This window comes from Electrona antarctica (assembly GCF_951216825.1).
Source record: "Electrona antarctica genome assembly, chromosome: 18".
Lineage (NCBI taxonomy): Eukaryota > Metazoa > Chordata > Actinopteri > Myctophiformes > Myctophidae > Electrona > Electrona antarctica.
The window spans coordinates 41,929,100-41,955,221 of record NC_136799.1 but is presented as its reverse complement, the minus strand read 5'-3'; the positions used below and the strand labels follow the sequence as shown (position 1 = coordinate 41,955,221).

At 43.2% G+C, this 26,122-nt stretch overlaps 3 protein-coding genes across 3 annotated transcripts in view; 1 reads left to right on the top strand and 2 right to left on the bottom strand.

Moving 5' to 3' along the window:
• The first annotated feature begins 4,582 nt into the window (after positions 1-4,582).
• On the top strand, positions 4,583-9,465 carry LOC306942122 (NF-kappa-B inhibitor alpha-like). The gene is made up of 6 exons (XM_079527851.1): positions 4,583-5,038; positions 5,926-6,031; positions 6,681-6,891; positions 7,316-7,404; positions 8,076-8,339; positions 8,842-9,465. The coding sequence occupies exons 1-6, from the start codon at positions 4,710-4,712 to the stop codon at positions 8,875-8,877; spliced, it is 1,035 nt and encodes a 344-aa protein (XP_079383977.1). The 5' UTR covers positions 4,583-4,709; the 3' UTR covers positions 8,878-9,465.
• A 1,593-nt stretch (positions 9,466-11,058) lies between these two features.
• LOC306942159 (proteasome subunit alpha type-6-like) lies at positions 11,059-21,984 on the bottom strand. Its single transcript, XM_079527904.1, has 7 exons — positions 21,752-21,984; positions 20,277-20,371; positions 17,176-17,257; positions 13,689-13,844; positions 12,949-13,127; positions 12,721-12,815; positions 11,059-12,333 (listed from the first exon to the last, which is right to left on the bottom strand). The coding sequence occupies exons 1-7, from the start codon at positions 21,825-21,827 to the stop codon at positions 12,276-12,278; spliced, it is 741 nt and encodes a 246-aa protein (XP_079384030.1). The 5' UTR covers positions 21,828-21,984; the 3' UTR covers positions 11,059-12,275.
• Positions 21,985-24,216: 2,232 nt separating this feature from the next.
• The window catches only part of LOC306942156 (mitochondrial ribonuclease P catalytic subunit-like), a 31,697-nt gene continuing 29,791 nt past the window's right edge, over positions 24,217-26,122 (bottom strand). Inside the window, exon 13 of the mRNA XM_079527899.1 lies at positions 24,217-25,640. Coding sequence (XP_079384025.1) covers positions 25,509-25,640 — 132 coding nt within the window. The 3' untranslated portion in view covers positions 24,217-25,508. The remainder of the gene's footprint in view (positions 25,641-26,122) is intronic.

Sequence of the window (26,122 nt, the reverse complement as noted above, 5' to 3'; positions counted from 1 at the left end):
ACTTCTTTGAACATGAGAACTACACATTTCTGGCCTTTCCCAAGGCTGACTTAGCAGGAAATGCCAGGTGGGGTTTGAGTTCCCTCATTATGGCAACCGTGACAAATCACATTTTATATGCCGTCAAATCCCAGCTCAATCTGTGCAAATGTGAGCCTTTCTACCAACTCTCCTGTTCTACCCTAGTCCACAAATACTCCTCACCGGATCGCCCTCTGAACGAGTACATTCCTTGTTTTCAGTCGATTATTGACCTAGGAATTGAAATTTGCATCATCGGTGGGCACTAAGGAAGAGCGAGCACCTTGATTTGTAAAATGAAAACATATTTCTAGCTATGCCTTCTAGTGTACTGAACTGTGCTAGCCCAGTACCTATAATAGATGTATTAGTCTGTGAGTCCCTGTGTGGATAAGAAGACTATAGGCCCCCTGCTGTGTGTGTAGGGTTGGGTAGGGTTGGGTTAGGTAGGGTTGAATCTGGCTTTTCTCTTCCTCCTTTCCATCTTTCCTGTAATTCTTTAATGTGTGCATTCCAATAAATGGAGGGAGAAATATATTCTGCCATAATTTCCATTATGATGACCATGCACCATTATGCACATTATAGTATGCATAATACTTTATATTGTATATCTGACATTATGCCTTCTTATTCTACTGACTTTGTTTCCCTTGTTTCTTTCTTTCTTCTTCTTTACCTTATAACTGGTTTCTGGAAACTACAAAATGTTGGGAGCTTTAAGCTTTTACAACTGCAAACTTGATAGTACAGCACTGTATAACTTGTCAGAAACCTGTGGAAAGTATCGAGAAATTCACAGATGAGTCACGAGAGACAATGAATAAAATGTTATGTTCTACTACCATAGACCAGGATGCATTTCCCAGTCAAGGAAAGGACAAGCAAACCCACAAACTCTCTCTGTGTGTGTGTGTGTGTGTGTGTGTGTGTGTGTGTGTGTGTGTGTGTGTGTGTGTGTGTGTGCGCGCCTGCGTGAGTGCGTGCGTGCGTGTGTGCGTGCGTGCGTGCGTGCGTGCGTGCGTGTGTGTGTGAGCGACAATGGCTCTTTTTATCTTTTCCTTCATCTACCTTTACCCTTTCCGTGTGATTGTTCCAAGCACAGGTATTGTTTACACTGTGACTTAAGGTTGGCTATATTGGTCGATTTGTTAAGAGCTATAACTTGCACCCCTTGTAGTTGGCATGTTGTGGTGTTTTAGAACTGCTTTGTCATCTTGCACTATCTTTCCTGTTCACTGTCACTATTCCCTAACAATGCAGTGACAAAGTCGTTTTTTTTTTTTTTTTGCAACAGATGTAGTTACATTTATTACAAAGTAATTTGTCACATTCAACTACCTAACCTGAATCTCCACAGCAAAGATGCAACAAGATGTACAAATTATTCAATGCATTGTCAATATCCCTTAGCTCTTTTCCTCTCCTCCCCTGGATATGTGTGTTTTCCTGAACCATAAACTTAATAGATTACACAACATTGCCCCCAAAAAATGACAGAGAAATTGCACTCAGACATAACACTGGGCTTCCCTGTATAACTGGTCCCACTGAACAATAGAAAGTAAAACACGCTTGGAGTTTCCCCCGGGCCTCCATAACATTGCATTCAAGTTTGTTTTTAAAAGGCATAGGTCACAATTAATTTTAAGACGCCTATTCAGTGCATTGTGTACTTGCAGTTCTCCGAAATGCAGCCTTGCCAACGGTTTTGTTATCCAAGCGTTGTGAGCTTTGAATTGAAATGCTTCGAGTGGCTCATTGCACATTGATCATTATGAAAGCCAATTCTGTGAGTCACAGTACTGAAAATGTGTCAACAATGTTGTAAGACAGTACAAGCAAGGTATGTAGAAGGTGCTTTTTTATATAACTTAGTCATCTTGACTTGAACCAGCTCAGTGGCCTTGTGGTTAGAGTGTCCGCCCTGAAACTGGGAGGTCGGGGTTCGATCCCCAGCCGGGTCATACCAAAGACTGTAAAAATGGGACCCCACCTGCTTGACACTAAGCATCAAAGGGTTGGATTGGGGGGTCAGATCTACTAATCAAATGATTCCCGAGCGAGGCATGGCTGCAGCTCACCGCTCCTTGCGGAGAGATGGGTCAAATGCGGAGAACAAATTTCACTGCGGTAACGTGTGTGACAAATCGGCTGTGGCTATGGCTGTGTGTGTGTGTGTGCGCGCGCACGTGCGTGTGTGCATTAACCGATCGCAGTTAACTATGGAATCGTTTCCCGTATGTCGGGCACCATATATGGTGCCCAGGTCTCATGAAATCATCAGGGATGGAGATGTGGAGACCCTGATGTCATAGTAAATGCGACCTGCTGTCGCAGTTAAGCCCATATACTGTATGGAGATCGCTGTTGTCATCCCTTTTTTTTCTCCTTCATATATGGATATATGTCAGAACCTGTTCTGATTCCATGGATGTTGATCCTTCCTCTTCCTTTTGACTTATACCTGTCCATTCAAATTTCAAACTCTAGACGGGTCTGCCCCAAAGTTATTAGCGCAGCCGCACCCGGCAGCCGGCGAAAACTAGAGTTCTCAACAGGCCCACCTGTACATTCAAACTCTAGACAGGCCTGCCCCAAAGTTATTAGCGCAGCCGCACCCGGCAGCCGGCGAAAACTAGAGTTCTCAACAGGCCCACCTGTACATTCAAACTCTAGACAGGCCTGTCCCAAAGTTATTAGTGCAGCCGTGCCCGGCAGTAGCCGGCGAAAACTAGAGTTCTCAACAGGCCCACCTGTACATTCAAACTCTAGACAGGCCTGCCCCAAAGTTATTAGTGCAGCCGTGCGCGGCAGTAGCCGGCGAAAACTAGAGTTCTCAACAGGCCCACCTGTACATTCAAACTCTAGACAGGCCTGCCCCAAAGTTATTAGTGCAGCCGTGCCCGGCAGTAGCCGGCGAAAACTAGAGTTCTCAACAGGCCCACCTGTACATTCAAACTCTAGACAGGCCTGCCCCAAAGTTATTAGTGCAGCCGTGCCCGGCAGTAGCCGGCGAAAACTAGAGTTCTCAACAGGCCCACCTGTACATTCAAACTCTAGACAGGCCTGCCCCAAAGTTATTAGTGCAGCCGTGCCCGGCAGTAGCCGGCGAAAACTAGACTTCTCAACAGGCCCTGCTACCACCCGTAGATCTCCATATACTGTATGGAGCTCACCTGGGGGTCCCCATGACCCCACCTTGAGAACCAGTGAACTAGATAGCCTATTGCAGGGGTGTCCAAAGTGCAGCTTCACACCTGCATTGTATTATGAACGGCTTGCCCAACAGTATGAGACAATTTTTCATTGACATTTTTTATTCACCTGGGCATTTCCGAGAGTATAATATGTCAGGATTCCTTGTTCCTTGTAGTCTCATTCTGAGGAGGTCAAAGAAAAGCTATTGTATTTCATTTTTTACCATCTAGTTATGTGGTAATGTAGTGTAATATTTTCTAATATGGCCCCCTTTGAAAAAGGTTTGGACACCCTTGGCCTAATGGCATTCTGACTGGAAACTGGCAGTACTCTGGGACTGGGTCTTTATCAAGTTGATTACTTGCATTATAATCAATAACGAAAATGAAAGAGTCACTCTGCTTCGTTGGAACAAATATTAACTTTATGTTCTGTGAATCTCAGGGAAACCCCAGCGCTATCTCTGTTGTGCATGCTTCGTTGTTATCAGTTTATTGCATTTGAGGAACAACACAAATTTGCTGAGCAACTGTGATGATGATGATGATTAGTGGCAGCGGTGGCCGAACGGATTGAGGATCGGTCTTGATACCGGAAGGTCGCCAGTTCGAATCAGCGGTCTGACACGTTAAAATTACCACTTGTGCCCTTGAACAAGGCATTGAACCACTACGATGAAATGTTCTATGAGCAGGGCCTGGCTGGAAACAAGTTCTTGAGCTTAGCCCAGATACCCTGGGTAAATATAGTAATCATTTCATTTCATGATAAGCCGATTGGATTCAAAGGGCAATGTTGTCTCTCTAGCTGCACATTTTGGAGGAAAATCTTGCATAGATATTAGATAAGCCTCTCCAGTGTGAGTCTCTGTCCACACATTGGCATGTTTTCTTCTATCCACCAATGTAGCTTATTGCAAAATAATACAAACAAACATATGTGGCTTGACACATGGCAATGCCTTGGCCCTAGGCATTTTGTTTTAAGTATATATATATATATATATATATATATATATATATATATATATATATATATGGCCAGTCAGCCACGGCAGTGCATGCATGCATGTAGCCTTTTCAGTGTGTATTTATAAAGTGTCTGAATAGAAATCCCCTGTTGGAGCCAGCAATCTGTGTACATGCACGGGGACGGTGTGTTATTATAAGTGACAGTTTGGCTGGAATTCCCCCACCTAAATTTCTGTTTTTTTTTCTCTCCTAGGCTCCGCCTCCTTACGCCCCGCCCCCACCCCCAGAGCCATTCTATAATCTCAATGGGGGCTCGCCCCGCCCCTCCCTCCCCGTAGCTCCGCCCCCCCCTCCCCGTATAGCTCCGCCCCGAATCCATCCACACGGAGGACCTTTTTACAATTTACACTCTGCCTCACACACAACTCAACTACAACTCCACGTCGAACACAAACGTTTTAAAACGTACACACGAGCCCCCCCCCCCCCACACACACAGACAGACACATCACAATAATGGACCTCCATCGGACGAGTTTACTTAACCAAATGGATTACGGCGGAGGAGATCACGGGGATGATGATGATGATGGCGCCGCGGCGGCGGCTAAGGAAGGGACGATGAAGCCGGGCCTGCAGGCGACGACCGAGGAGCGGCTAGACAGCGGCCTGGACTCGCTGAAGGAGGAGGAGTACCAGGCGGTGGCGGCCGAGCTGACGAGGCTCCGTGTGGGCTCGGCGGACTGCTGTGCCCCGCCGCCGCAGCACCGACAGCACGCCGCCGCCGCGGAGCAGCCGCACGACCACGACTCCTGGAAGACGCACATCACCGAGGACGGAGACACGTAAGCGTTGGATTAATGACATTAATTCAAGTATTTTAGTTGGGGGAGGAACTTGAGGCCTAAAACAAATGGAACCCATTTGGTTACATTTGTTTAGGCCGCAATGAGTTTTTCTTTCTTTTTTTAGGCCCCGTGTTATGGTTTTAGTAGTTTATGCAATTACATGTGTTTTTATTGTATTTTTGTTGTACATTTTTGGGGGTGTAAATGCAAGTCGTAGTTGTGGTCTGGCGCGGAGGTATTTTTTTTTGGACGTAAACAAAAGGCTATTATCAGGATCTATGGCCGCGGGTCAAAAACTCAGCTGCCTGGGAAAGTCCCAGGCGCGCCGCCGGCGACCGACGCGCGTTCCCGCAAGTCGAGAGAGAGAGAGAGAGAGAGAGCATATACACTAGTAGTTAAAACACAACAATTAAGTTATGCACCCCCCCCCCCGTGGTCTGCTTTTTGTTCCACTTTATATGGACTCCTATTAAGTAGTGTCTGTTGTCCTAAAGCTACTTCATTTCCTTTGCTTCCTAACATTCTCCTCAGTGCAAATTGCAAATTCCTGCAATGGTTACATATCAGTATGATCAAGGATTACATCAGTACTGGGCTTAAGTACTTTATTGTTGTGAAACTAAAGGCCATAGAAACCCATACCCTGCACAGTGCGAAATCATGTTTATCAATGTCCGGGGAGTTTAGACCTTGACGGTTCCCTTTGTTGAATTAGCAATTTTGCCACATTTTGTTGCAAGTCTGAACTGGCAGTGGGGAAATACTCGCTTGGCAAGTGGAGTGTTGGGCCTAACACTTAATATCTGCCGGGGTTTGGCGGGTGCTAATACGAAGGCCTGGTCCTGTGTGTGCTCTAATGTTTTCCTTTTCTCCTGTGTCTGCAGACTGCTTCACCTGGCCATCATCCATGAAGCCAAGGACTGCATCAGAAACATGATAGACCTGTCTAGAAACACACACTTCCTCAACACGCAGAACGACCAGAGACAGGTAGCTGACAGCTTGTGTGTGTGTGTGTGAGCGCGCGCCTGTAACAAAGAGAGATAGAGTATCAGAAAGAAACCCTTAAGATATTCACCACCAAATGCTTCCCCCACCATCTGTATAAGCTCCATTCCCACATCTCTCTCTACCTTTTAAAAAAAATTCTAAACACCTCAGTTTTATATGCATTAGGCCAGGGAACCACAGAGATACTTTTCGTCTCTGGGATCCCAATCTAACTGTGTAAAAAATTAACCAGGGGGGAACCCCTTCAAGGACCCCCGCTGATATAGTATATGTGAGACAAATAGCCTTAACCCATTCTAGGCGGGGACCCCTTTTGGTGTTTTAAGCATTTTGTTATACTTTAACTATTTTTGAAAAATCATGAAAATGTGGCGCAAATCTTTGAATATATATTCTTTCAGAGCGTAAATATGTGCTTCTGCGGGGTCCCTGGAACAACATATTTTCAGATGGGGGTCGGCGGCCAATTAAATATGTTTTTGGGGGTCCTTGACATAACATCGTTTGAGAACCACTGACATAGAAACATAGGTTTTTCAAGAAAACTGTCAGGATTTGTAGAATCTTTTCTCAGGTCTCAATGGGTTAACTTAAACGTCTCCGTTTCCCTGTTTCCTCTTCCCTCTAGACTCCTCTCCACCTGGCGGTGATAACGGAGCAGCCCGAGGTGTGTGAGCGCCTCCTGGTGTCTGGCTGTGACGCGGCGCTGGTGGACGACGGCGGCGACTCGCCGCTGCACATCGCGTGCCGCCGCGGCGACCTGCACTGCTTCAGCGTCCTCACGCAGAACTGTCCGTCGGAGCAGCTCAAAGGCGTCATGGCCGCCTGCAACTACCAAGGTGAGATGGCAGAACTGTTTACTGCTCGCCGTAAATGTTAACTTGAGACCTTTGAGAACTTGAGACCTAGTTGTTGTTTTTTCGTTCTAAATGCTACGGGCAAGAATGGGAAATACCGAACAACTGTATGGTTGGAAGGATCTCGCGCCATGCGATGACTTAATCTGTCCTTTTAGATACTTGGGATTGACATTTTATAAATGACGAGATAGAATATTCAGTGTGGACATATTATTTAGTGTGCCAGTAATCTGCTAGCCTTATGGTGATTATTATTTTATTTCTTCTAAGAAATGCAGTGGTAGTGTGCTTTAGCTAGCATATTGTATACACCGTGTTAATATTCCAGTTCAAACACGCACTGGTATTTTGACACGGATCTGCCAGTTGTTGACCTGTTCCTCTGGTGTTTTGTTTTCTGCAGGTCAGAACTGCCTCCACCTGGCCTCAATTAACGGGTTCCTCCACCTGGCGGAGAGCCTAGTCGCACTGGGAGCTGACATCAACGCACAGGTACGCCACACACACACACACACACACACACACACACACACACACAGCGGCCATGCATCGGCATGGGTAGCGTTCAACAATCACCAGTGTTGTAAAGTAACTAAGTGCATTTACTCAAGTACTGTACTTGAATACAATTTTGAGGGTTTCTTTTCTCACTTTACAGTACTTTTACTTCTACTCCTCTACATTTATTTGAAAATGTAGTTACTAGTTAATTCGTAGATTCATTATTATTACAAAACATTAACCACTTCAGCCCTACATACATTTCGACCATTTAAAATAGCAGATCTACAGTACAAGCCCACGATGCGACACATTTTGATACGAATACCTTTGTACTTTTACTCAAAGTACATTGAATTCCGGAGTTTTACTTGTTACGGCGTATTTCTATATTGCAGTATTGATACGTTTACTTAAGTAAAACAAGTGAGTACTTTTTCCACCACCACCACCGACAATCACATTGAAACGTCCAAGGCGTTTCTTTGCACATTACATATATTTTTTGGGGTCCTTAACATGAAATATTGAGCACCACTGATACAGAAACATAAGGTTTTTCAGAAAACTGTCAGGATTTTTTTTAAATTTCGACGTCTGGGCCTAAACCTAAATGGGTTAAAAAACTAAAACCAGTCCCATCTTCCCCTCCCGTCCTCTAGGAGCAGTGTAACGGGCGCACGGCGCTACATCTCGCCGTGGACCAGCAGAACGCCTCTCTGGTCCGCCTGCTGCTGAGGGCCGGCGCCGACCCCAACCACCTGACGTACGGGGGCCACTCCCCCTTTCACCTCACCTATGGCCGCGGCGACGACGGCATCAGGAAAGAACTGTACCCGCTGACCAACCCTGAGCTCCGGGAGCTGCCCGACAGCGAATCGGAGGACAGCGAGGAGGAGGAGGATGAGGGCCAGTCGGACGAAGAGGTGTGTTTTTGGTTGAATCAAATGACCACCAAAAATAAACACATGCATACATATAGGTCTCCATTTTCGTTTTTTACTATTTTGAAAAACATATATATTTAAAATGGCCAGTCTCCAAGCTCACAACGTGTCAATGTAGATTGGCTAGTTGAACTATTCAAAAATGTGTTTCAAAATAGTAAAACAAAAAGGCAAATAAGTTTAGGGTTTAGCGGTGACGAAAAAGGAGCCCATAGTCTTTACAGTTGTTTTATAGCATTTTGTGTTTGGCTTAAAAAGAAAAAAAAGAATCATATTACGGGCACTTTGGTAAAGTGGGGCAGATTCGGTAGTGGAATCTTTTTTTTTTTCACAAATCCATTTATTCATTTTTAGAAAGCATTCATGCCTTTTGAATTCAGCTCACATATCTGCAGATACAGCGTTATTATATCCGCTGCATCTGCAAACAAAAGTGTAGTTCCTCATGTGAACGCCATCTTCCCTCTCCCCGTATCTCCAGGTGGGCTACGATGACATCCAGTGGAACGGACACTAGGGACTGACGGGAAATGACAGACGGGAAGCTGACGTGGCACCACGGTGACATGGCATCCTGTCCAGGTCCTCCTGCGTCGACGCCACAGGAGCTCAGTCATGTGGATGACACGGCATCATGGGTGTGCCCCCTGATGGAAAGGGACAGTCGGACAGACACGGTCTGGGTGATGGACAGCTACACGGGTCAATGAAACTGGCCCGAGAGAGCGACTCGAACAGCTCAGTGATACCAACGAGACGGCTCCGGACTTGCGCAGGAGGCACGAATACATGCTTGGAACTTTTGGAAGTCAAAAACGTGACAAATTATAAACCGGGATGGGGAGGGTCTCATATTGCTGTATAGTGGTTCGCTTGTATCCAAGGGACGGCGTGAAAAAAAAAGATCATTTTCTCAACAAAACATCCATGCGCATAGGTGGGTGTACCGACAACATGACAGTTGTATGATATTGTAAATGGCTGTACAAAAGATGTATTTTTTATGGAAGCTGTGAATGTGTACAGTTGAGCGGCTTGTAAATGTCCACACAGCAAAACAGTCCAACACACTCCAGTTAAATTAAAACACTTCTATTTAACTCCACGTCTACTTCTCCTGTGTGCTTTCTCTGCCAAGGTTTTCCACGAACCGGAGCTTGGAATTTGACTTTGGGTTGTGGGAACGTTAGAACGGAACCATACGTTATTTGTGTGTGCTCTTTTCACACTTACATTACATTCAAACGTTTAGTTATGTTGTAGCCACACAATCTGTTTTTCCTTTTCCGCAAGGAGGAAAAGGCTGATATGATATAATACTATACTTGGGCCTGAGAGTAGATCAGTGCCACAAAGGATTAAGTCACTTTGTTGCCCGCATGAATGCAGCCTGTAAAAAAGTAAGAGCTTCGCCCCCGACTAGAGGCCTCTATTCTCATGTAATGCATCCTTCAGAATGACAACACATTGCTACTGTTTGAAGAACTGCTGATCTGTCTGAGAGACAGCAGTTATTCATGCAGTGTGATTCTTGTGCATAGAAACTGTAAAATCCTTTACTGTCAGTTTAACTGACAAGTGTGCAAAAAAAATGTAACCAAATGGGACTCCTACGGGTGCATTTGGTTACCCTCATACAGACCACACGGTCAGACGTACAAATGGATTTTATTAGCTCAAGAGCAGGAAATAGTTTGAACGAGTCCCACACTTACTCGGTAGGAAGGAAAAAAAGGATGGGGAATTGTGTGTGCATGTGTTTGATGACAATCATTCAAGCAGCTAAATAAGGAAGTGTTCTGGAAGGCGGGGCTACGGAGCGACAGGAAATTCCCAGAACAGAACACTCAGCTGTTCCCGACATTCCTGCTTCTCATCCGCCAGCTAGGGGAATCTCCGCACAATGGTTTGACCCCGTGGTTCCTCGGAAAACAGCACGGGGAAATCTGCTTCCAATTCCACGAACTTCAAGAATTGATACAATAGTATTAATTTCTTGAAATGTATAGTGGTATATATATGGTTACCATACAAGACTAAATGATTGGTTTAAATTAAACTAGTGATTATTTTACAATGTGTGCAGTTAACTTTCAGTAGATCTACTGTATGCGCTGATGCATGCACATGGATTGAACTGCAACTGGTCTCCTTTTCAACCCAATTCTCATTGCTTTCTAAACAGGTACACTACATTAATTTCCCCCATTTGATAGCCATGATCCGGATTATTCGATTTTCTGTTGCGACCTACATACTGTAATGTAACTACCAAGAAACCTTTTTACTATATTATGCTTGACTGGTGAAAAGAACTGTACCACAAATGAGTTATAAATCTTTCAGATATGGAAAAAAGGTTTTTTTTTAACCTCGCCTGACCTAGATTAATCTATATTACGCCACAAAGGGTAAACATTTATATTTTGTTTCTCTACAAACCAAGCCTGGGGCCAACCATCTTCCACCACTTACTTATGCATGCTTGCTGCAACTCACTTGCTATTGAGAATGTTCACTCTAAGCCTTTTCCTCAAAAGGTTGAATTATATCAACATTAAAGTGCCAAAGGCTTTAAGTATTTTAATTCAGATTTTAAAAATGTAATTGAATTTCAAAGTAAACCAAATAGCCACTTTTGACTTTCGCATCCAAGTGATGCAGTCCCCTGATACCAAAGAAAACGACGACATGGACATTTTGGGCTTTGTCAAAAACATTGTTATTTTAATAGAACTGCAGTTATATACAGCGGGACACAGTGGACCAGTACGAGGGCTAAATAACCGAGTCAGTGGATGTGAACAGACTCAAAGTACAGGGGGAGGTGATGATGAATGGTACAGTGGGAAATTCCACTGAATTGCCCTGGGTTATCATAAACATTGCACTGTAGCAGCTACAGTGTATCACAAACAGCATCTTGGTCCAGAGGTTTGTAACTCTCCAGCCCTCCCACCGCCCCCGGAGGAAGAGGTTCCTCCACAAATCCTTTGCAGAACACAAAACAAACGGGAGTGAACATTGGTGACGCAGAACTCCAGACGAAGTGTGTGAGTAGCCGTGATATTTTTAGCAGTTAAGGCGGCCCTGAGGTAAACCAGTTGGGAGGCACTGTTTGAAATCTGTCAGCTCACAATGACCTTAGATTCTGCTGGAACGTGTATAAAATTCACCAACAAGTTACTGTCCCACTCCCCCTTCTTTGAATCTACCGACATGTCTTTGTCCATTCCTCGACTATTATTTCAATACTTTTCGCCTAATGCAAGTTCAGCTCAATTGTTTATCATCCTTTTTTATTCGCTGTCAAATCAATCAACGCTGCCCAATGCTCAATGTCCAACCAATGAACACTTGGCACGCATTGCTGGTAGTTTACATTTCTAGCATCCAGGCAGTGTCATTGACCTGGCAGCAGGATGTCAAGAGGCATGGATCATGGTCGTAGACCCGACTCTTGTATCAACTATCAAACACCTATCCAGACTCTGTGAGATCTTGTAGCAAATGAAGAGTACTGCGAGTGTGATCGGAATGAACAAAGCAAAAGGTGTCAATATGAATAGAATCACATATAATAGTCAGGGAAAGGTTCAGAGCCCCATACCCGGGTGGTGTGCTAAGAGCGCAAAAAAGATGATCAATTTTGGGGGGGGGGGTAGTGATTTATTCCGTTTAAAGTCATAGGTGAGGCCCATACTATCAAATGGTGACCCGAGTCATGGGAGTAGTTGGATGGTGATTTGGGGGTGGCATCTTCAACCTATTTGGAACTATATAAAAAAAAGAAGCTTTACATGACTCATGCTTAATATTCCTCCTAGATGTGCCCTTTGTATCTGGGTTGATAATTCGTCATCCATATATCCGCTTGGTCATGGTGACGGCAGAAAAATGGCCGACCACGTGTCCTCAATCCCTCTCAGAAAGAGCCATGAGGTGAACGTCGATCTCGGTCTCTGACAGAACTCTGCAGTGCACAGAAACAATGATCCATTCATTTATACACATTCTACATGACCTAAAAATACACACATGGAAAATGCACAATTAACAAAGTTAAACCCCCTTTTCTTCTTTTCTTTCCAATGCTCTACCGTCTGAGATACCCAGATGTACACATTTTAGCAATAGCAAATAAAAAAATATTGCCCTCATTAATATAATTCTGCCAAGAACCTGCTCAGCACTGCATGCAATGGGCTTCACGCTACATTTTGTTTAGAATGTAAATCAGTCCATTTTACATTATTGTTCTATATCCTATATGGGTGTTTCACATAAAATGTAAGTACTTCATTTAATGTATGCCGTGGAAGAGTCCATTGTGTTGACAGACAAAACAACAAACACTCACTTGAATGTGGGTTCTTTTGTAGTGATGAGTCCAACCTCGAGATCGGAGGGCTTGAAGTCGATGGACACAACCGAAGACAGACAGGAGATGGCCGTCTGTAGAAGACAAGACCAATGAGCGACGTGCTACGCATCGCACAAGACTATTATGACATGCATGCGTTAGTTCAAGTGTGCACATTATACTGTATATATGAACCCGTTGCATATGGGTGTGTCTTTCTCTTACCTCTATGGTCTGTTGGTAGGTCCAGTCCAGTTTCTTCTTGACCTTCTTCTCCAGGAAGCTGGTGGCTTCCGTTTGTTTGACCCCGGCTGCCGTGGCCTTGAAGCCACAGTAGTAGCCGGCCGGATCGCACTTATACAGCTGAGGACCCATCTCCTCGTCCATGCCTATCAGAATCATACCTACGGGGGGAGGGAGGGAGGGAGGGAGGAGTATGATAGTGGGAGGAAACAAGTGTGAAACCTTAAAGAAGTGCTAGGCGATATATGGAGTTTTCCCATGTAATGGACATGACAATTTCAATGACGACATTATATTTTCACATCAGTCAAAGGGTGTAAAGGAAACGACTCAGCGTGAATAGTGACTCAGAATGGGCCTTTGTGAGGTGACCATGCATGACACTAAACATAGTCCATCTGTGACTATGCATAATAGTAAAAGCAAAGAATCAAGGTTTATCTGTCACTATTCATACAGGCACAAGCAGCAAACCTTTAGTGGGGCAAGAATCTGCTAAATTGCTCTACTGTAGCAACAACAACGACGATACTGGATATGATATGAAAAGGAAATTAGTATCTATGTTACCTTACAGTATTTGCCTGAAATCTATGCATTTTCTGTGGTCAAACGAACACGTTTTGTGGAAAGGCAAAACGTTATCTGCATTACGCTGCTCAAACATCCTTCAACAGTGGCTCGGAGGACACACACACACACACACACACACACACACTTACAGCATCCTAGTGGTCTCATTTCAGCGTTCTGTGTGTAGACTTGGGAGATGTCAGCCATCCGTTTGCACAGCATGTCCACGGGAATGTCATAGCCATACTTGTACTTCCAGTTGGCCGCCTCGTAACGTGCTCTCTGGACCTGAGACCTGCTGTCAGCTGGACAAGAGAGAGCGAGAGGGGAAATGAACACTTAACTTAAACACCTTACGTCTACCTCCAGTCTGCGCCACGCCGTCAGACGGAACGAGGAAGGAAAGAGCAAAGCCAGAAGAGGGAATGAGAGATAGACGGCAGCTTTGTAGTTTGTACACAAACGCATGTGAATAGAATTCCATTGAAGCAACCAAGACAAATCCTGTTTGAGTATTTCCTGCACAGGAGCATTATACCAACATCACAAGTTACAACTGAGCTGTTGTACAAGGGCTATTTGCAATAGTCCTGGACTACCCCTGGAGGACCTCTTTAATGTAGCACCATGTGACGTGACAATGAGCCAATGCATTGATGTGGCTCCATGAATTGCCAACTGTAGCGTTCTAGGGTCTTGCACACCAATTAACCACTTAAACCATATACACCACGTTGACCGGAGTCAACCAGGGCACTATACAGCAGTGGTTCCCAAACATTTCCATATCAAGGACCCCCCAAATTGACAATAATTAGCCCACGGACCCCCATTTGAAAAGATTTGCCAGGGACCCCCATAACAGAACATTGTTACGGCTGTAGCAGTGATTCTCAACCTGTTGAATTCCAAGAACCCCCAGTTTGACATGCATTAGTCTACGGACCCCCATCTAATGGCATTTCTATCCCTAGGACCCCCAATTGATATTGTAAAATCAATGTTAATTTAACTTTGAGAGTGTACAAATGGAACCAAATGGACCCGTACACTCTCAGAGTTACAGACCCATAAGGGTCCAAACTATCATTTAGCTGGAGACCCCCTGGAACTCCCCCAAGGACCACTTTGGGAACCACTGCTATACAGGGCCCTTTTCTTTTGTCCCTCTACACTAAATCCTGCTGCTGAAAATAGTCGTTCTAGTTGTCATTTTCTGTGAATGTTTGCACGAAGACAGAGCAACCAGGCTTCAAGTTCGGTTTTTTCTTTTCGGGTTTTATATTTTTGAGGCTTTTTTCCTTTAATGATAGATAGATATATAGTAGTTTTGACAGGAAAGCCTAGGTGCCCGGACGGCTAGGCCAGCCCGGCCTAGGCTTTACGTTGTTAAGCCATATTTTATAAGTTGTACAACAGTGTCATGCGGTGAAAGTAGTCGATCCACAAGCTCAGAACATGCAGAATCAACTTGTAGATCTTCCATCTTCTACAGAATTTGACATTTTGTAGGATATATTTGATAATGATTACTTGTGGCCACCATTGAAATTCTGGCAAGGAAATGGGGGGAAAAATGTCTCTGAAGTGGCTGGAAAACTCTGAGTCATGGCGCAGTGTTTCACTTTGCTCCGTCCATTCCACGGTGACCGTCACTTCCCAGTCATAACACGGGTAGCATGTTTCCTGATGCTTTGAAATCAGATAGCCACACGGCCTATCTGACTGTATCAAGTACTGGAACGCGATACGTGTGTGCTGCTGAAAGGAGTCTATGTGCTAGACTAATATTACCGACTCAATTTTATCTTGGACTGCGAAAGGAAAGCCAGACATTTATAAATAGGACGGAATTCCAGCTCCTAATTTGAGGCCATGACAAACAAACCACCCGGTGAGGTAATGCAGATGGGGTTGCACGGCTACTGACTTCCAGCAGTTTTTCATAATATTTGTCAACTAGTCAGTCGTCTTTTACCTGTTATAAGAGGAGTAACAATGGCCTTTGTATTTTGTAGACTACAGCAGGAGGTTCAAGCACTCTACTAGGGCACGTCACACTCCAGTTTATAAACACAAAATGGAAAATAAGTAGTAATTTTGGTTATTCTAAATTCTAATTTTTTTGCGTTGCGTAGGAGCAGATATACAAGCGCACAGCGGGTCCTTTTGTGCCGTGCTGCGAGCTTGTACATCCATTTTTGAAAAATCTTGAAAGTGAGAAATAATGCTTTTAGAATTTGTCGAATCGCCCTCAGGTCTTAATGGCTTAAAAGGGAAAAATGTACAATGGTGACAGTAATCCAATACTTATAGTAATAGTAGTATAGTAGAGTAGTGGACGAGATGGTGAGATGGAGATGGACAGGCTTAGCCATAATTATGCGGTTGCCACTTTTAATTTCGTCATACATGCTACAACGACAATAAAGATCTATCTAGCACATTTCATTACAGATGTTTTGACTGTTTTTAATGCAAAGCCAACTAGGGTTGCAACTATTCATTGAATAAACGTGGAGCATGTTTGTAAATATATATTAACAAACATACTATATAAAATAGTGAAAATAGCCGATCTACAATCTCACAATTGTAAACTTGTAAATCTCACAATTGTGACTTAAAATCCGGGAAAGCATCTGTGTCACTTTAGATTAGTGCATTGGCTATTACAAAATAGCAGATGTACAAGCTCACAGCGCGTCACTTCGTGCCGCACTGCGAGCTTGTACATCTGCTATTTTTGAACATTCTTGGACAATCCTGAAAGAACTACTGGTTCAGAGGGCATTTGTAGAATCGGCCTCAGGTCTATAAACAAAGGGTCAGTGGCGTGCACAGACATTTAGAGGGGCAGGTGCTCAAGTTAAAAAAGGGCACCTTGTGCAGCGCGTGGAACCGGCCGGTTGCCTTAATCCATTTTGGGCGGGAACCCCTTTTGGTGTTAGCATTATGTTATGCTTTAGCTATTGAAAAATAGCAGATCTACAAGCTCATAGCGCGCCACCGAGTGGCGCGCTATGAGCTTGTAGGTCTGCTATTTTTGAAAAATCAAAAAAAAAGAGAAAAAAATATTTTATTTTTTATTTATTTTTTCAAAAGGGCACATTGCCAAAAGGGCAGGGGGTGCTCTAGCACCCCCTAGTGTCTATCTGTGCACGCCACTGCAAAGGGTCAACAGCATAGAGTAATACAAGGATAGAGACTGAACCGGAGCGATAGCCGCGCCCCCTCCGCTATTCATTTGAACCGGAGCGATAGCCCCGCCCCCTACGCTATTCATTTGAACCGGAGCGATAGCCCCGCCCCCTACGCTATTCATTTCAGTGGAAGCACACGGAAGAGCGGCCTACTTCCGCATTTGACCGCCACATTTTGGTGGTCAAATGCGGAAGTGCAACCAAGCGCTCAATGTTAAAGCCCAGCTGCACTGGTCATGAATCCACGGGTCTGCCAGCAGTTCACGCTCCAACCACTAGGGCCGAGTGCTTCGACGCTGGAGAGCCTCCCTTGGGACTTGGTCAACAGTGTTCCACTCCAAAAACCCAACCACTCTTTTTTTCCCCTCACGCTTTGCCCCCATGACCTCGCGTGCGGCGTTAGCCTCAGCTGGAGTACGGCGTCGGTACTCACCAGTCATCCCAGACATGACACAGCCGATGTTCTCCGTGATTCTGAACAGGTGTGTGACAGTGGCGGCGTCCAGCAGCTTGTCCTGACGGAAGACATGAAGACGGTACAGTAAACATCGCTGTGTTGTTGATTTTAGTTTTAGTCATGGTCTCTTGAATAGATTATTTAGTTTTAAGTCACATTTTAGTCACCTGGAATGTCTTAGTGTGTTAGTCTAGTTTCAGTCGACTAAATATCATGAGATTTTAGTCGACTAAATCTACAGTTGATTTAGTCGAACAAAATGTATTTTGGCGGATGGCGGGCCTCGATGCCGTCGTAATGAGTTTTTTTCTCACTTGCTGAAAATAGCCGATCTACAAGCTCACAACGCGTCGCAGCGCGACACGTTGTGAGCTTGTAGATCGGCTATTTTCATGCAACTAATTGTAAAATGAGTAGTGGATCTCTTGTCCACTAGTCCCTTCCTAACATTTTAGTCTAGTTTGTATTTGTTGACAAAATTGTCAGTATATTTAGTCTTAATTTTAGTCATCATAGATTAGTTTTTATTTAGTTTCCATTTAGTTTTCGTCAGTGGAAAAAAAAAAAGGTACGTTTTTCTTCTTAGTTTTAGTCGACGAAAACAACACTGCTGACAGGTCACGAACACACACACACGCCTCACCACGACTAGGGCCGTCACGGATTACGACATCTTACTTGACGACCAACGTGTCCCCAATTTTAGCTGCGCTTAACCCATTTTGACCTGAGATCAGATTCTAAAAATGTCTTCTACATCCTGAGAGTTTTCTGAAAAAGCTATGTTTCTATGTCAGTCGTTCGTGGCGCGCTACGAGCTTGTAGATCTGCTATTTTCCAATAGCTAAAGCATAACATAATGCTAACACCAAAAGGGGTTCCCGCCCAGAATGGGTTAATTGGCGCCCAGTCAAGTCTAGAATAAATTTTAAAGGTGATTGTATGTGTGTATACATCTCTACATACAGTCTGGCCCCCCTCATGTCCATCTGAACTTTTGCACGAGATTATACTCCAGCCAGAGCATTGAGGAATTAGAGGTGCATGCATAAAGTCAAGTGAGTTCAACTTTGTTTAATGCAATCAGATAGGACTTTTCTTTTGGATGTATGGGCGGTCAAGGTCAGAAAGTAGTTTTTTGCCACTTGATAGGCGTTCCCGCATAACTTCCATAGCAAAGGGCAGGCTACAGAGTCTATAGCCTGCTCTTTACCATAAGTAATGCCCAGTCTATTGAGGCTTTCAAATCTCTTCTTCAGTCTTATTTCTTATCAATGGCCTTTGATCACACCAGAACTAATTTAATTTCAAATGGTGTTTTTGATGTGGGTGCACATGCACAATGCTTTTGTTGACACTTTGATTTTACAGCAGCTGTGCACAGCATTTGGGTCAATCTCGATTGTTTTAAATGTGCTCTATAAAGTGCTCTATAAATGTCATGAAGCTTGATTTGATTGTCACTCAAATAATTGTGATTAACAAATTCATTGTGTTTGTCATTCTGTTTGGCTTTTATGCTTCACACACACAAGAGATCATATACTGTATGATGATTTGATTACATCATACTTATAATTGCGATTGAATAATCTCAATTAATCGCGATTAAGCGATGATGTAATAATTGTAAAAGGCCTACTAAGAGGTCATCAACACACACCTCTCCAGTGTCAAGGGCCCATGACCGATGCAAAGTGTCAGGGAATACACACAGACAATATTGAGAAGAGTGAATGAAATCAAATCATTGGCCGTATACAGCAGATAAACAAATCACGTGAAATTCAACAAATTTCGTGAATTCAATGTAGCTTTTGAGAATGACGCGTTTTTGGGACACGTGATACAGTATATTAGTAAAACTGCTATGCGTCGTCATCAAATTACTTTCCAGCGGTCGATCATTTGCAACAACAAGGCAAGCATAGCTTTGCAATACAAAATGGCTACACCCAGAGACATCAACAATATTTGATAATCATCTTTCTAACAATTTGCTCTTTATTGTCTCATCAGTGATCACATCACATGACAGTGATGACGAAAACTGATTAATAAAACTACGAGTAAATATATCGACAATTGTCAACAAATTAGACTAAAATGTTAGGGTGGGACTTTTTTTGTTTGTTGCCAGGTTGCATTCTGAGCTTCTCAGCTTGTAGATCGGCTATTTTCAGCATGCAACCAAAGTATAAAATCTACTGTTGATTTAGTTGACTAAAATCTAAAACATTTCAGGTGAATAACATGAGACTAAAACTAAATTGAATTTTATTCAAAAGACTGACTAAACTAAAATCTAAATTTGCACCAAACCCTGGATACAGCTGACCTCTTATTAGTGATCTATGTTACCGGTAAATGCTTTTTAGGCAGCAGGACTGGAAAACTGAAAGTCGAGTCATTCTTTCATAAATTAATCAGATATTAATGTTTCAATGTGAATGCGTTTGTTTTTCCAATGCCAACTATGAACTAACTCAAAGGACCTTTCTGCTCAACTTGATCTTTCTGTCGGAATGATTTAAGCGATGCTCTAAGATGCAATCGTTTGACTAAAACAAATAGCAAATACCAAATCAATATGTTTGAGAATCCCGTCTCGACGAATTTCCTGTGAGACAATGGAGATGCAACACATTTCTGTGTTGAGGTTGTCAGAAAAGCAGAATGAGGAAATGTTCTGGCTGTTTAACAGTGAGTGCATCACTGAGTGCTTGGTTTTACATGCAAGTCATGCATGTTATTTCAACAATGGTGAAGCAGTCAGTGACAGACATCATCAGGCCAAACAAAGTTAGATTGGAATGTTATTGATAATTAACAGTATAATAATGATTGATTACTACAGGCAAAAAATATTAGATTAGAATTAAATTAATTGCTCAAATAACTACTACTATTACTAACTAATGATTATATGAATTATTATTAATAATAACAATTGAATTAGCCTAACTGAAGCCCAAACACCTCCAGTGGTGACAGACGTCTCACCACTGTTAATAAAATGTTTGGATTAACATTCATTAATTAAGTGTATGGATATGTGTGTGTGTGTGTGTACTGACCGGGACTTTCTTCTGTGTGACGACCACAGCGCAGTCCTTCCCTCTGATAGCTACAGAGGTCATCCCTCCCTGGTTGATGGCTTTGAAGGCATACTCTGGACACACAAACAAAACAAAAGTATTGGAAGGCAATCCATATCCCCTACTGCTCCATAGTCCCCCACTTCTGGTACATGATGATGATCATGACGCGTCGCATTTCCTCAATGTAATAGAAGTAGGGTCTACGGGTGCAACAGTTAATCAAAGTCCAAACTCTTTGCACCATGTCTAACCTGTGCCGTGCGTGCTTAGTTATGCTATGTATGATATTACTATCTTTATCTGCTGGAGGTAGCAAAGACTGTAAAAATTGTAAAATGTTGAGGTTCTTCTACTTCCCTCTGGGAGTAACAAGGATGGAAAGGAACTCGTACATTAGATGGACAGGGCATGTCAGGTGTTTTGGGGATAAAGCCAGAGAGGCCAGGCTGAGATGGTTTGGACATCAAAACGATGATGCTTGCACGCTGATTTACACCCGTCAGCCTGTGACAATAAAGCTTGTTCTACTGCTAGAAGTAGGATCAGATCTGAACAATTTCGTTGTTAGCGTCTAACCTACCTAACATTAAACCACTATTGAAAATACTGAAGAACAATATACAGTCATCGTTATGTACTAATACAGTAGTTCTCAACTAGTGGTCCGGGGACCACCTGTGGACGGTCCTTGAGGGTGTTCCAGGTGGTCCCCAAGCTAAATGATGGACAGTTGTAAATCAAATGGACCCTTATCTTTAACCGGGAGTGTAACATCAAACCAGATGGACTATACACTCACTCTCCAGAGTAAAATAAATAATTGTGAAACTTTGACGATTTCCTGTTTTTGGCTATATAGAAGTGTATATTTGTACGTCTCTAAATGGTATGATGAATTGAAAACGGTGGACCCAGCTCGTTTAAGTGTAATGCTTTATGATGTCGTCCACTCGCAGTTAACAGTTTTTGTATCGAGTTGTGCTTGAAATGTACTTTAATTCTGCAAACTGCTAATAAATACTTCAATCAAAAACATCTGCATTACATATGGTGATTTTACAAGAAGTCTACACAATTAGAGAATGTAGTAGAATTGTTATTTTGTTTGCCCGTTCTCTCTCCTATGGTACCACACACACCATCAATAGTGCAGCATGGAAATGTGGACATATTGTTTAGTTTTGGGTAGCCCTGGTCCAGCTAGTGCGTCTCTCTGGACCAGGGCTACGTTTCTGCTAAAAGCTAAATCTCATCAAATGGTGGTCCGTGGAGCTCAAATGCAGAATAAATAATAATGGCCCCTCGATATGAAAAGGGTTGAAAACCAACCACTGTACAAATAACGTTGTTTCTCAGATTCGTTTAGCATCTGCTGCTGCTAGCAGCAGATGCTAACGGCTAGCCCGTGGAGATGACAGAGCAGGTTCACTTCGTGTGTTTTTATTACTGACCGACTTGGTAGAGCCTTCCCTCCGGGGAGAAGATGGTGATGTGGCGGTCGAAGCCTGCACTGGAACCCCGCGACATGACGCCGGAAAGACCGCGGCTAGCTGAACCGATGTGGAAATAAGATGAAAAATTAAGTTTAAAGTCTGCTGCCTAACAACACAAGACAACCATGGAGAAGAGAATGACCCTGGAAGTGATGATGAGTGAGAGGTTTCACTTCCGCTGGTGTTGTGCCAAGATATGATCCCCGTCAGAATGTGTTCCCCAATGCCTTTATGAGTTATTATCTTATTATGGCATATTTTGTGTCCTTGTCAGAATGTGTTCCCCTTTCTCTGCATATCATATCAGCAATTTAAGTTAAAACCGTATCACTACTTTGTTATGTTTATGATAACATATTTTGTTAGGGTTTTATCTAAACTGTAAAACAATGTTTAAGTTTAAGCACTCTGTAGGCCTACTGGAGAGAGGGGGGGGGGGTATATTGATTTGTCTGATATATTAGAAATTAGAGTGATAGTTAAAAAAGTAACAAACAATGAACACGATTTTGCGGCATAACACAAATAACTAGAAAAAGTGCCCTTCTGGGCACAGGTCTCCACCAGGAGGATAGGAGTGTGTGTGTGTGATGTTTGGCAAAATGTTTAGGAGCAATATAAAACGTGTGTGTGTGTGTGTGTGTGTCGCGGCTTGGCCTGTTGTAGCGCCACCATGAGGCTGATTTTAAAACGGTCAAGTGGCATTTCTTCCAAAGCCTAGTGGGAATATGCATGCACAGTTTCACCACAATCGGACGCTGCGTTGAGTAGTTGTGGCGATTTGTACAAAACGGGTACAAAGCGGGCTACTCCTGAAAAGGTTAGAAGCCAATCGTAGCCAATGAGGGTGGATTATGAGAAATCAAACAAACCCGTCTTGATCACATGACTATGGAGAGCATGTGTACCGATTTGCGTGAAATTTGGATAAAATCTGAAGGAGTAAAATTAGAAAATGTGTTTTACATATGTCGGCCTCCTGGTGGCGCTATAAAGAGCAGATGTGAAAAATTCCAGGCAAAGGTTTTTCCTTGGCCTCTAGGGAGTTGGCATACTGAAGTTATCCACAGATCCATGCAGTTAGAGGTAAAAACACTTTTCGGCCAGTTATAGCGCCACCATGAGGCTGAGTTGAAAATGTTCATGTGGCATTTCTTCATCGGCCTAGTGGGAATGTGTGTGCACAATTTCACGGAAATCACACGATGTGTTCATGATTTGCAGCATTTTGTTTGAAACTGAGCACTCCTGCAAACTTTGGAAGCCAATCTTAGCCAATCAGGATGGAGTCTGAGAAATCTGAAAGACCCGTTTCATTGAATGGCTCTAGAGAGACTGTGTACCAATTTGCGTGATGTTTGGACAAAATATGTAGGTGTAATGTCCAAAAACTTGTTTTGCACAAAGCGGCCTCCTGGTGGCGCTATAACAGGCCGTTCTGGAAATTTTGGGGTAGAGGTTCATCGTTGGCATCCAGGGAGTGTGTGTGCAAAAGTTGGCATTGACCGGGTTAACGGTGCCGGAGATTAGCTGTTCACAGACGGACACACGGACGGACGGACACACGGACGGAGTGCAAAACATACTCTCTCCCCATGCCTTCGGCCTTGTCTTCGGCCTGGTGGAGACAATAAAGAAATAAGTCATTATAACGAAACGCTATGGACCCGAGTCCTGAGCCCTCATAGTTCTACAATATCCCAATGTCCCTAAAGACTATTCATAATTTAGTTTTCGGTGAAAAATCAGTTATGAATAGGCCTCCCAAAACAAACAATGACCCACCTAATTCCATCACATTTTGCTAGTAAGTCTGATATTGATGAATTGAATAATGATTATAGGACAATGGAAACAAGTCTCCAGGACTTTTTTGTTGTCCTTTTAGCCCAAATGTCTGACTGTACCTCATGCTGTTTACATTTCTATCTAATAAAGTATTATATCAATCAATGGATAAGGAGAGAATGTTTAACAGTGCTGGTACTGGGATACAAAATTGGCACCTGACTGAACAACTGTTCAATTGATTGATTGATTGATTGAAGAATTTATTAACAGTTTGCAGAATTACAGTACATTTCAAGCACAAACTCAATACAAAGGCTGTTAACTGTGAGTGGACGACCCAATTAAGCATTACACTTGTTTCCAATAGGGTCCACCATGTTCAAATCATCAAAACATTTAGAGACGTACAAATAGACACTTCTATAGACAGAACAGGAATTCATCATAAAGGAGGTAAAAAGGGAAAAGAAACATATACAGTGAGGGGGGAAAAAAAAGGGGTGGGCGGTGGGGGATTCACGTTCAGCTCCGTTAAAATCAAAGGGCCATTCAATAGGTGAATTAAACTTAACCTCAATTTCGAAAATATATATAATATCTGATAGATAAATAATATCACAAACAAAATAAACACACCACTAATGACCACACAACAACAACATATACAACAAACTAAACACTAACAATACACTTTTTTTAAAATACATTTGAAAGAATAATTCCATTGTATGTTTTATTAGACAACTTTATTTGCAGTTTGACAAACACTATATTCCACTATAACAAGCATTGCTCTTATAAACCACTTTGATGATTCCCTTCCACAAGTTCAAGTCAAAACTCATTCACAAGCTTCTTTCTAGCAATCAATGTCACATAGAGAGCTGCTGCAGTGTGGCAACACGATATGGGCTTCACTATTGGTTCAGTACAGTATTTACAAAAAGGTGACGTGCATGCTCCCATTTCTTCATTGTTTCCTTTTCATTCCTCTTCTAAGCAGCCACCAGCTGACGACGACCAGGGACGTGCAGAGAGTGTTAGAGAGGCAGGGGCTGAAATCTCGTAAGAGGGCACTTTTGGACAAAAATAGCAGATCTACAAGCTCTCAATGCGTCGCAGCGCGACGCGTTGTGAGCTTGTAGATCTGCTATTTTTTCGACTATTTTCGGGGCGCAACCCAGCACTCCTTATCTACTGGAGATAAGGTGTAACGACATGGATTTTGAAACAAATTAGTTCAACGCAAAATGCTGCGTTGAAGTTCAGGAGAGAGAAAAAAGCAATTCTTCCAAATGCTGCCTTCCGGTATATATGGCATGGAGTGGCATTTGCATTTCTTTCACCATGTAGTAAATGCTGCATTCGTGGTCTGGAAAGGCCAGTTGTTCTACAGACGGGTAAAAGGGCAGGGGCTGAAGCCCCCTTTGATGTCTATGTGTGCACGTCCCTGCCGACGACATACATATAACTGAAATGTTCTGTCACTAAAAGCAGTGACCTTTTCTTTTTAAATAAATTAATTAAATAATGCTGTGTGAGTATAAGGGGTAGGAACTTGGAAGCAGTTCCCCTCGGAAACAAAACAAAAACATGAGGCTTAATTAAATATCAGTATGTCATCTGGTTAGGATGCCTCTCGAACGTCTCCCGAGGAAGGTCCTCGATGCACGTCCCACTGGAGAGGAGACCCCAGGGCAGACCAAGGATCAGATGCTGATCTGGCCCTGGAACGCCTCAGGATCCCCCAGGAGGAAGTTACTAATGTTGCTCTGGAGAGGGAAGTCCGGAGCTCTCTGGTGGAGCTGTTGCCCCCGCGACGGATGGATGGATGGACAAATACAATATTGACAAATACAATAATAACCATATGGCATGAAGTGAGCCCAGCTGCAGTTCCCGCCACATGAGGGCTTTTGTTAGTTCAGTGAGTCTTGGTGAGACACAGCCATCTCTGTGGCACCTCATGGCTGGTCCTCTCCTCAACTGAGTCGTCATAGGGAATATGCCAAGTGTTGTCCCAAGTCTGGATTATGGTGTCATAACCAAGGATATGCTGAAAACACACACACACACACACACACACACGCACAATTATACTTGTGAGGACGTTGTGAGCTTGCAGATCAACTATTTTCAGTACAAGACACTGGTATGCAACTCAGTATATAAGGCATAATTCCAACCCCTAAACAGGCCGTCTAAAATCTAATCCTAACCTTTTCCAAATTATAAGCCTCTAAAAAGCTTTCTAAACCACACAAAAGTGCGATAATATAGTTTCTATCTCTTCTCCTATAGTCTATAACAATATAATACATTGGACGTTCCTTATCACTAGCCTATACCTATTCAGTCATTACCATTATGCCCCCACAGCCATTTCAATGACAGTCAACTATCTCCATTTCCCCTTCTTCAGTCTCCTACTTTCCCCTCTCCTCTCCTCCGTGTTCATTTTGACAGCTGATGCAAATCTAATTTAGTGTTAGTCATATTTTAGTCATCTGAAAAGTTATAGTTTTTTACTTTAGACTT